The sequence below is a fragment of the Brienomyrus brachyistius genome, chromosome 5 (genome assembly GCF_023856365.1).
Source record: "Brienomyrus brachyistius isolate T26 chromosome 5, BBRACH_0.4, whole genome shotgun sequence".
Classification (NCBI taxonomy): Eukaryota; Metazoa; Chordata; class Actinopteri; order Osteoglossiformes; family Mormyridae; genus Brienomyrus; species Brienomyrus brachyistius.
The window spans coordinates 29,216,209-29,228,548 of NC_064537.1; the positions used below are offsets into that span (position 1 = coordinate 29,216,209).

Sequence of the window (12,340 nt, forward strand, 5' to 3'; positions counted from 1 at the left end):
CTTAGCTGATTTCAAACCATGTTAAACATATCTCAGAGTCACATCTCCAGCCTGCATTGTAAATAAGTAGGCGTATTTATTTCAGAATTGGATTCAGATATATTTGAAGAAATGTGTGACTCTTCTTCCCTGCTGTGCAGTTAAACAGTGTTATGAAATGCTGACTTCTTGATCCATGATCCAGCTGATTATTAAATAATCTAGTATCAAACACCCCCAACACCGTTCACTTTCTTAATTAACGTCAAAAACTGTTTTCAAATGTTTTTTTTTTTTGCCCAGAGACAGAAGGGCTGTCCTTAATAATCCGTGCTGACTGGTCCCTGGTGCGCGGGTCATGTTCGAGCCGCGGGCCACGACTGGAGCAGCAAAGCGTGAAATGAGCGATGGCACGGAGAGCTCTGGCAAGTTGTACGTTTTTGTGGCAGCAGCATCTGGACACGAGCTGCATCCCTGCCCTGTGCGTGCTTAGCAGTAACATGAACCTGACTGACATCTTCAGGCCAGGCCTCCCTTTCTGGCACCATTTGGACATTTTTACATTTATGTACAACATTGCGTTCCAGTACTTGCTCTTTAAGTGCACACACATGAAGTGTCTGCATCGTATTATAATCATTGTTATGGATGCTTGATCACTATTATCGATCTTATTACAATTGTTATGAGGGGTCCAAGCAGTGTTAGCTTTTTATTATTATTATTATTATTATTATTATTATTATTATTGTTCTTGAGCTGTAGCATAGTGGTCCTGGATTAGGACTGGTGTGATGTTTTGATATGGTTACATGGTTTTATGTATGTTGTGAATGAATTCATGAATAGATAGATAGACAGACAGACATAAAGTCCAAAGAATAACAGTTAATGCCTATTATAGGTTATGGATCAGTAGCAGGGAAGCATGGGGTGGAGGGGTAAGGCTGTGTTTGCACCTCAAAGACCATGAGATGATAGAGCTTAGATGTTTCACTCTTTGTAACCAACCGGGTATGTGTGTATATATAGACACAGAATACAAAGCACAGCTAAGTCCCTACTCCTGCTTGTGCCGTTAGTTATGATAAATATCAGTTGCGCTGTACACTCTACATAAGACCATCCCATGCAGACTTCCACTGTGCTATCAAGGTATTGAAGCTACATTGCTGTTGTTGTTACTGGAAGGTCACCCTCTTTTTTAAATGATGTCTAGCTGCATTACATTCTCTTGGTGAAAAAAAAAAATCACATTCAGTCTTGATTAATTCACTTGTAGCGACTTTTTGTGCGTCTACATTCTAATTTGGCATTACCATTACCATTGCTTAATGGGAATTGAGTTCATTTAGTGAGCGTGCATGCCCTATAAAAATGTGGGTTGTGAGGTTTAATGTGCATGAAGTGCTAAACGACAGTTTGCCAGCTCTATGCGGGATCCGGAAATCCTGCCTAGAGAAAGGCAGTTTGGCTGAATACTGTGGCGTATTTCAACGCTGGATGAGATGCTGAGCTTCAGAGGCTGAGACGCCCTTGCTGTTCTTGTTAAATTTCAAGTGCTTCTCACGCCTCGCTTCTCCGGCGTGGGATCGTTCCATTTGCCCACAAGGTGGCCAGATGCTTCGCCATGCTTCCTGACCAGGAGGAAGGGCAGGCGCTGGCAGCCGAGTCGACACCAGACACATCGCCAGCATTTCTGCGAGAAAATCTGATTAACTGGTTTTTGTCATGATGACTAAAAAGACAGCCAGGGGCCTTTGCAGGACACACACGGTCAGCAGTTTAGAGGCACCACCCAACTGCATGTCTGTGGATCGAGGGAGGAGACTGGAGTACCCAGAAGAAACCATGTCACACAGGCGGAAGCATGCAATCTCCCACACACACAAAGAGCAGTGGAGGATTTTGAACCCCTTACTCTAAAGGAATGTCATAACAGTGCTACCTGCTGAGTCACGATACCACCTGCAGTCTGTGAAAATAATACTGTAATACTAAACTAATAAAGACTGAACCACATTAATGCATAAAAATATTTCTTATACCTTTACTGGCTTGAACCTTTAGGAGAGATACTCTGTGTATATGCATCTTTTCCCAGTAAAGGAACATTGGTGCCTCTCATTCTCTTATATGCAAGTGATGCCATAAGATGCAGAAACAGTGACACAATGTTTATCGCTCTAAATAGGAGAAAATGTATGTAAACACAGTAGCTTTTGGAATATTTTTAACATAAAATCATATACAGTATATACAATATAAAATAAAATAAAAAACTGTCACCTTTCTTAAGCATGCTAAGTTGATGTTGAAACAGGGTGTGATGCTGAAACGTTTGTAGCTTGTTTTCATTAAACACCATTTGAGGTTAAACCGCATTAGCTGCTGAGCTTAACATTACGTTTGCTGTTGCCACGTCAGCTGTAGCACTGATACTGACAACATTTCATTCCCAAAAAGCTAACTTACATAAATGACTAAGTGATGCTAAAAATAACGTTCACAGCTGCAGAACGTTAACCACAAGGTGAACAAGAAGAGAATGTCTGCTTTTTTAATTAACTGTTACTAATATTTCCAGTAAATGTTTAATTTTTTCTTACTATAAAATGTGTGTTCTGTACACTTACCTAGAGTATACAGCATACGTTTCTCCACTACATAAAATACTGCATACCGTCAGTGTCACGGTATGGAGAAATAAGGGCTTTAAATCAGATTCATATCATGTTTCAAGCAGGAAGCATTTTATACAGATCTGGTTGCTGCATCCTTAAGCAAAATAAATATAAAAGTGACTCATTCATACGCTGATAATAACTCACTCTCGAAGCATCAACTTAAAAAAAAAACTTAGTTCCATTTGCCCATTTCACTGTTACTATGGAAACGGCAATAGAAATGTCATAGGGATGACTAAGATTCTTTGACTTATGAATGGTAGGATGAATACGTCTGTTAATGATTACCTCAAAGGGGAAACATTCAGAAATACCAGGGTTTGGTGAGACAATTTCCTTTGAAGGGTATTTATTGTTTACATTATTGCAAGCTATTCTGTCTAGTCTGGTTGGCGCAATGGAATTATTCTGCTGGCCTACATTTATTTACCTTCAGTTTGTATATGTAGAAGCACGGTATTCGATAAGACAAACTGATGATGCATAACACAATTCAGTTTTCTTTATACTCTCTGTAACATGATATTGAAGCATCTCTAGTTATGCAGTCATACATGTTTACTAATACAGTTGGGTCAATGCAGAACATCGAACCTGTACCAACGAACCCGTTTCCTTCGTAAGATGGAGCACTACTGACACCTGCTGGTCAGATTCTCTACATTGCAGTGGAAGGTACTGCTTAATAAAAAAACTGAAAGTACCTTATTTACGCTTGTTAATTTAAGTTCCAGCTTCGTTGGCGAATATTGCTGAGCAACACCAAAACTGTTGCTATGGTGATACCATCATTAGGAAAACCTGAAAAGCAATATGATTCGACTGTGCGTATAATCTGCAATAGTTCAAGCCTATAATTCTGCAATATTTCAAATTAATATAATTATCAGGGCTATTCTGATATAACAGAAAATGGTACTTAGTGTGTGTGTGTGTATATACAGACACTATATAAAGAATATATAAGCACGGTTAAGTCCCCATTCCTGCTAGAGTTGTCATATATCCCACAGCCAAATTAGCATATGACTCACCAATGCGTGGGTTCGCTAAAACATTCAGCACGTCTTCAACACCGCAATGTATTTATCTGCCGCGCTGTTGAAGCTTATTGATTTTCGATCTCTGTTTTAGGATTGTTTCAGTTAATTATATAACTTTACCAATATAAATATGTATCAATAAATATCGGCAAACAATGTTTAAAAAATGCTGAAAAGGTCGGTATGGCTGCTTTCCTGTTGCTGGCACATACTAGAGAAAATGATAGATGAATGTTTGAAGTTGTCTTTCTAAATTTATTGCCGTGATACCTGAAAATAGGCAACCTGTTCTGGTCTTCTTGAAGCAGTCAACTATAGATCTGAGAATGGTTAACATAATAATTGTCAAACAATAAGCACATGCCACTCCACTGGATTAACAGAGCACACAGTAAACTAATAATTCATTTTGGTTGTCACATCAGAAAAACATAACATATATGCATCTCTAATATCGGTGATCTGGTTTATCACGGTCATAGGTAGCACAGGGCAAAAGCCAGGGGATGCCCTGTATAGGATGCTAGTCCATCAACATACACACGCGAAATTACACACTATGGGCATGACACTACCCATCTAACTACAAAATTTGTATCTTTTTTTGGTGAGTGGGTGAAAAACAGAGGATAAAGAAAAGACCCACACAGATACACGGACACTATTCAAACTCCGCATGCACCAAGCTGGGGGTGATTATCTCTGGAGGTGTGAGACCACCATGATTCCATGTTTAACTACAAGATTGCTGCAAACAAAATACATTTAAAAAGCTCAGTGAAGATGTATAGAAGACAACACCATACATCCTGGAGCCTAAACCAGACAGCATTGAACATAAGGCAGGGGCACACCTTGGACAGGATGACAGTCCATTGCAGGGCACACACAGTGCACACAAAGGGCAGAATTCACACCCCCGAATCTGGGGGAATGAGGTGAGCCACCATGCCATGCTAGTAGCAAATACCTCTTTAAAATAGGAAGAAAATTATTTGTCAATGGAGATGCAATTTAATGAATTGACTCCAAACGAAGAACACTGGATAATAGGTCAAGTGACGTGATACTGAACTACAGACTAAAATAATTATAAATAAATTTGATATACTGAAATTTGTAAGATGTATTACAAAGCAAGCTACTATTGTAAATGAAATTCATCCTTAACATATTTTCTAGCAGTTGACAGTTTGAGTTCCACTGATACAAACATTATTGGGATTTGTTGGGAATTTATGGAGAATAACTTCACATTGACTGCATTTGCAAATAAAACAATTCCTGCAGATTCATACTCATAAAAACCATACAGAACATTTTTATACGTTGTATATTTTAACGAGACCATTTTCTTTGAAAATCCACGTGATTGATTTAAAATAAGCAGGCAGGATGGTGAAAAAATATGCAAAGATGTAGGCATAACAGTATTTCAGTTTCTAAGGGAAAAAATGTCTCAATCGGGGATATACACAAACAGGGGATGTACACACACAACAATGCAAATAAGCTGACAAATAAAACTGACGATGCCACTTCTAGCATTTCCAGTAATTAGGGTTTTTCATCAGCACAAAGGGAAGAACTCTATGCCATATATCAAAATCCTTCCAAACAGTTCAAGAGCTCTTGCTTGTAGTAGTTTTGGATGCTTGAGAATATTTATAGACAAAATCAATAGCAGAACTAGTACACAAGTCTGAAAGATGAACACAGTGTAGTTAAAAAGATCTCTTTAATGCAATAATCATTACTGTACAATACCTATTTAATAGTTTGCACTTTTTTAAAACAATATGTATCACAACATACAAGCACCTAAATGCATGTGCACATTAGATAATATTGAACTGCTAAATGCAAGATTTCTCAGATTTTGGATAAAGGGGAACAGTTGATTACATAACTTTAGTATGCTAAAAACAAAAGGATTCCAGTACATTAGCATGTGCAGTGTGCAACGCACTTGCTGCATCATCCTGATAGCACCACTCTGACTAAACTAAGACAGCAGCTGCTTTTAAGATGAAATTTACTCAATACTGTTACATTACTGGAATTCTACAGGCCTCACAGCTGCAATTAAGTTATGGGAAAAGAAGTTAGAAGGCTGTGTACGTAAGAAAACCATAATCATAGATTAACTGCTAAATGAGTGCATATTGCGATTGGCAAAAGTTAAAGTAAAAAATAATAATAATAATATGGCATTTAAATGAGATACTGGTAAGGTCACTTCAGCCTTCATCCTGGAAATGTTAAACCAAGACAAACTCAAAGTGCTAAGAGACATCCGCTGAGTTTAAAATAAAGTCATTAATCAGCAATATTCGCTTGCTCTGTTAGTCTGAGTTATGGCAGTCAGTAGTGAATTCACTTATCTCAATGTGGCTGTCTCATGGCCCACTTTTAGCAAAGGAAGAAAAGACGCGTCGAGGATTAAGTGGCTTTTTATTTTAAGCAACAAAGTTACGAGAGAATTCGTTCAGATCATTCGATTGCGTTTATGGGTGGGGGAGTCTGCAATAACGTCACTGCACTGGGCAGAGGTCCGCTTCCTGGTGCCCCCGTTGTCTAAGTGGAGGGCCATTTCCTCCGCTATGAAAGTGTTTAAGTCCACGTCGTGAAGTCCATTTCTTCTGCGGCTGGTACCAGAGCTGCTGCTGACGTGAGTGGGGGAGCCCGGGGTACCAGAACGTACACTAATACTTGCCATTGCACCACTCAGACCTAAAAGATTTGGGGGGGGGGGGGGGGGGCATTAGTCTTACAGCCAACATACAGGAACCAAATTTAGCATTAAGTTTACAATTACATGTGATCAAAGATCTAATTTTGGAATCTTACATTTTGCCCTGATCCTAACAGTGATAAACATGTACTTATTCCTGTATTCCTAACATAAAAGAAATTGTTAGTATAGGCTACATAACTAGTGTGATAGAAATAGAAGATAGTCTATCCTGAAGTGCATTCATGGTGAGGTCGTACGATTCACAAAATAATTTTATGCTACAATATGAAACTTCTACAATTATTTGGCAGAAACAATTATGTATAATGATGTAACTGAAAAAGTACATTAGCACTCACAGGATCCCTGTGTCAGATATACTATCAATGTCAATTAAGTTAATCTGGCTCTAATCAAAGTAGTATAGAATGGAATTTGCACTTTTTCAGAGAAAGTGGAGGAATAACTTCATAAAAACCGACTAAAAAATACAAATTGGGAAAAAAATGGCTCAAAAATCTTCCAAAATGCATAAATAACTAGTTTCATTCAGTTTTATCTTTGATATTACATAGTAAAATATATTATAAATATTTAACATTTCCAGAGGTGACCGGTTAGAAGATTAATGGATGGATATTTAAGGTTTAATATATTTTTTTAATAAAGCTGAAATTGTTTTACTGTTATATGAACAAGCTGAAAGTACAATACATGTAACTATGTCGCAGTAAATATTAAATACATGGCTCACTGGTAAACCTTTCCAGCTAACAGGATGGTGAGTCAATTCATTTTCACCCCGTAAATTGCGCTGTTACTGCAATACATAGCCATGTAAGGTGATTACATTTACTGTCTGCAGTATTCCAACAAATAAGTCTCAAGAAAATTAACGTTAGCTACTGGTTCTACACCAATGTTTCAGAAAATAAGAGTAGCATATAGCTGACATTTTGCTAGTGTGCTCTACCATAATTACCACCATAAGGATCCAAGTTTTTAATTTGCATGAGGCACACAGATCTCTTCACAGAGCCATGGGACAGCTAATTAAGTCAAATTAATACAGTATTACCACTCGCTCTCACACTTAAAATGCAGTGATAGGTACACATGATTTTTCCAAAGAATGTGTGTAAAACCAAAAAAAGACCAAAATGTTCTAGTGTGAGTTGATATTAACTGAATTTTTGAATTTTCTAGACAATGAAGCATTAAAACATAAATGACTCATTTTACCTGTCTTTAACCCCGTTTTTAAAGCACACCTTTTCGTACATGATCAATAGTTCACTAATTTTAATAATGCTTGCTAATGCTAAAAATGATCTGGTGTTGTACAGATCTGCACTCCACCCCTCCCCGAGACTAACAGCCAGCAATATTCAATAATTTAATTTTATCATTTTTAATTGGTTGGGAGGAGGGGGACGCGGGGGGGGGCTGAATGATTAGTTTTTGGGTTACCCAACCACCAAACCGAAGAGCAGAAACTAACTTCCATCTAATATTAATGTCAATAAAAATGAATTTATTACTTGCCATACACCATCAGTAACCAAATGTAATTAATAATAAATTATATCTGGCAAAACGTAACAGCCGAAGCTTAAGATTTACCATGCAAGGCAATGGCTTCTCTGAAGGGCTGCAAGTCAGCCTCTACAGAAGAGCTACTTTCTGTGGACGCCGGACGATTTGGAGGCACAATGTTTAGCTTCGGCGCCGTCCTAGAAGTCCTCGATGGAGGTGCTTTGCCACACAGGAAACCGATCAAGTCCTCCCTGCGAATTGTCCTCCGTCGCTTCTTAACCCATGCTAAAACATCCTTATTGCGCCGCTGGTATCCAATCTGGATTCCTAGATCGTAGCTCCTCTCATGTGCATCCATGCTTTCTGCAGAGAGGGGAAGCAGGGAAAAAAAAAACACATATCAGCAAGTGCAGTGCAGTGCAGTGCATGTCAGAAATGTCCCGCAGAAGGGAATCAGATGATTAGATGTCTTTACATTGGGATTTTAAGACTGACTCCTGCAGTTTATGAACGGTGGTCCAAAATTATTCCAAAGTCAGGAAAAGCATTCTGATCTTTGGCCTGAACGCATTTCGGATGACAGCTAATACAACAGTTTTTTTAACTTTGTGACTTGCAGTTGCCAGTGACAGTGCAGTGGAAAAAGTATTACTACTTCGCAGAGTTTTTCACCAAATGAAAGTTGGACAGCTCTTTCTTTCAGCTCTGTACATACAGGGTGCCATGGAATGTTAGTATTATTATTGCTGCTGCTGTGCTTCTTTCATTTGATGTGCGAGGCAATTAGAAATGCAATATTCAGTTATCAAGAGAATTTCCCACTGGAAACACAAACTGGGTCAGCTGCTTAAAATACTGTGGTAAACAATCAAACCCAAAGTGGGCCAATATTAATCTGCTGTCATTGTCATCAGCGCCGCTGCCAACAGAAGCACATCAGAAGCAATTCCCAAAGATGCCTGCGTTTTTTTTAAAAAGCTGCACAGCCGGAAACATATTGTCTAAATTGAGAATTTTTTTTTGGGATAGTAGTGAATGCATTCAGGAGTTCTGAAAGTGGTAAGAGGGGGTTTGTTTGTGGCCATTGTTCCCAATTGAGGCACAATCAATTGCTGAGAGTAACGGGGGGAACCAGGGGCACTGCACACTGCATACTAAATAAAGGACGACTAAACATTAGTGTTGTCTTTAACCCAGAATTCACAAGAACCTGGGAACTATCAAAAATGCAGACAAGTCAGACAAAGATAGTGTGGATATTTTTTTTCCATGTTAAGATATGTACAGTCTTACTTATGAGATATAATATGGCAAAGGACGATGGAAAAACACACACCTTAACAACAATTTGCAACATCCAACAACATTCAAGTGTACTTCCATTACTAACCAATGATATTAAGGAAGAGTAATATTATCTGGTCTAAGCTAACTGCCTAGTTATTTAAGAAAATCGCAGATAAAAACGCAACTAATTTACTAAGATAAATGCACACTTAAATATGCAGACACATGCTTTTTCAGCCTATATCTGTTCTTTTTTCCAAATAATATGACAGAAAAAAAAAACTCTAAACATTAGTGCTGTTTCAATGTAAGATGACATGAGCACCTATTTACACAAAACAGGTTTGGATCTAAATTGCACTATTAAAGAGAAAACAATTATAACCTACTCTTTAAACAAGATAATGGTCAGACTTTTTTTTTTTTTTAACAAAAACGATCGTAAGCATTGTTCCATTTTCAGCTACAATCGCAATTCCCCACACATAGAAATCCACAGTTAAGTATTAAAATGATCAGGTTTTGCCAGGAAGAAATGGCTGAGAGAGACTGTGTGGCCAGGATGCATGGGGGAGGGGGGTGTATGGAGTCTCCCACAGGTGGTGTGATAAGAAAAACACTAATAAACCAAGAAAGCAAACACTGTAAAAAAAAAAAAAAAAAAAAAAAAGTCAGAATCTAGAGTGTGGCTTCTTTGCTTTGATCGGGGACTTCAGTAGGCTAATTAAGTGTCCCGGTTTAGCAACCTTTCGTCATACTCTGCTCTCTGATCCCACCAGTTCCTGATATGCCATGATAACACTTCAGGAAATCAAGTCTTTTTCCAAATACTGGGTCCCTGCTTCGTGGAGTATTCCATCTGTTTTCCAGTCACTTATCTTGGCCTGGATCCCGGGAGCCTGAAGTCTCTCCCAGGCAGTGTAGGACACCCTGGACGGGACTGCAGGACACATACACACTCGCTATTTAGGGATGCCAATTAGCCTGACTGCATGTCACTGGGCTGCGGGAGGAAATCGGAGCACCCGCAGGAAACCCACACAATACAGGGGGAATAAGCAAAGGCTATAAAGATGTGGGATTCAACCCCCCTACCAGCTGAGGCAACAGCGCTACAACCGGTTTATGGAATCTGAGGGTTAAAAAGGGAGAATGGATCCTGATGTTTGATAAAGCCTCAGTATGCCAAGTATGAAGTACCCTGTCGCTATTATACACAGGAGTCCCGATGTTACTGTGCCCGCAATATTTCGACAAGGGTATATTTTCTGCAAATAATGATCTCTACTGTTGCACTCAAACACACTACATCAAACCCAAAAGTGCTGCATCAAACCCAAGATGTACCAGCTATGAAGTACATGCATGCATGCATGATGGAACATGTTCAGAGTTGCAGAAAGACAGGGGGTACCTTTGTAGAGGTTGGTAACGGCTGTGGCGGCGCCCTGGAAAGGTGCCCACATAGAGAGACCCTGCTGCTGACACACCGGGTCTGGAAAAGGGAAGGGGGGGGGGGACAACAGCCGTCATGTCAGAGATCACCATCAATTACATAAAGATCCGTCTCACGCTCTCAAGTCACTTCCTGCAACATTTACAGTAAAACCGATAACAGTGATTACACCATTTACTTACTGCATTACACACTGCATCATCGAAAACACTTATAATAACCCCCCAAAAAAGAAACAAAAACCCACTGCTACCCATTTCAGATTCAGCCAGCCAAATATCTGCGCCATTTTGTTTAGCTGACTTTACCATAAACTACACAGCATAAACATAATAACCGAAGCGTGATACTGTAAATTAAGCAGCCTTTTTTGCACACACACAACTAGATAATCCAAAGTACATGCAAGATATCGGTAGAACGCATGTAATTAATTTCACCGTTCTGATTTCTAAGGAGGTTTAAAATGCAGTCACTACAACAATAGATAAAAACCCTTTATCAAATATATAAAGTTGTTTGATCCGAACGAGCCAGTAAGAAAGGCAGCGAGGAGTAGCCTATGCTGTGCAGTAAAAAGTACTGATCTGAACGATTTTTTTTTTAATTTAAACTAAGGAACTCCTCCCAGGACTTCAGACTTCGCCATCTTGTTCCTGTCCCCTTGCACAACTAGGTATGCCGTGCTTCACACCGGCTGCGAAGTTATTTGCTTAGACAGCACACAGTAATGCTCTTTTAAAAACTTGTGTTTACAGACGTCTTGGTACTGTTATCCGTGAATGTACGTCCTTCTAGTCATAACTGCGGGAAGCCATTCTTACATGCACATTAACCAGTAAGTCTGCACGTCAGTGTGAGCAGTGTTGGTTAGTATCGGCTCTTATTCCGGGATATGCGTCTACCCGGACCTTTGTAGAGCTGTGCGACCGCCGTGGCGGAGTTCTGGAAGAGATGCCATAGTTTCTGGTGGCTCTGATCAGCCTCCTCCTCGATCGGCTCCTCCTGCTCGGCCTCGGCCATACACTGCCGCTCCCAATTCGAAAACCAGTGTTCAGGGCCATGCTCCTGGATCTCCGCTTCCCCTTCCTCCTTCTTGTCCTCCATTACACTGGTTTAGCTTTTTTTATTACCTACCAACGTAACTAGCTAAATAACTGTTCTCTAGACGCTATTATACATTAAAAAACAACTTTGATGACAGAAAGAATAGTCACCGATGCATGATCTGCTGAAACTCCGCTTTCGCAGCCCCCGAACTTTTCCGGCAAATTCCAAAACGAGTCTAACCCCACAAGAGCCCCGAGAGCATATTGAAACGCTCCGCCTTTTCGGTCAAGCACAATTGCGATTGGGCAGAGAATTATTCTAGGGCGTGTCAGTACTGTATCCGAGATGTTTCATTGGATAGATGAGACGTATATCATCACGTGTCAAAAGACCCTCCCTACACATAACTGTGAAGTCAGCGCAGTGCCGCACAGGGCCTTTTCAAAAACACGTGACAGCTGTGATCTGATGACGTTTGCGCCAAAGACACGCCACACGAAGATCGAAAACAAACCAGTCACGTGTACGACTTTATCAACACGCCATTCCGACCAAAAGAGTTTTC

General features: G+C 39.7%; 1 protein-coding gene across 1 annotated transcript; it reads right to left on the reverse strand.

The window, feature by feature from the left end:
• Positions 1–5,430: 5,430 nt before the first annotated feature.
• On the reverse strand, positions 5,431–12,075 carry LOC125741738 (telomere attrition and p53 response 1 protein-like). The gene is made up of 5 exons (XM_049013023.1): positions 11,943–12,075; positions 11,637–11,858; positions 10,684–10,764; positions 8,070–8,345; positions 5,431–6,442 (listed from the first exon to the last, which is right to left on the reverse strand). The coding sequence occupies exons 2-5, from the start codon at positions 11,830–11,832 to the stop codon at positions 6,198–6,200; spliced, it is 798 nt and encodes a 265-aa protein (XP_048868980.1). The 5' UTR covers positions 11,833–11,858; positions 11,943–12,075; the 3' UTR covers positions 5,431–6,197.
• Positions 12,076–12,340: the final 265 nt, after the last annotated feature.

Excerpts from the sequence above, each read along its gene's own strand:
- LOC125741738 (XM_049013023.1), bottom strand. The coding sequence starts at position 11,832 with ATGGAGGACAAGAAGGAGGAAGGGGAAGCGGAGATCCAGGAGCATGGC. Across the intron at positions 10,765-11,636 it reads GGTCGCACAGCTCTACAAAG|ACCCGGTGTGTCAGCAGCAG; the intron begins GTCCGGGTAGAC and ends TCCCTTTTCCAG. Across the intron at positions 6,443-8,069 it reads AGAAGCCATTGCCTTGCATG|GTCTGAGTGGTGCAATGGCA; the intron begins GTAAATCTTAAG and ends CAAATCTTTTAG.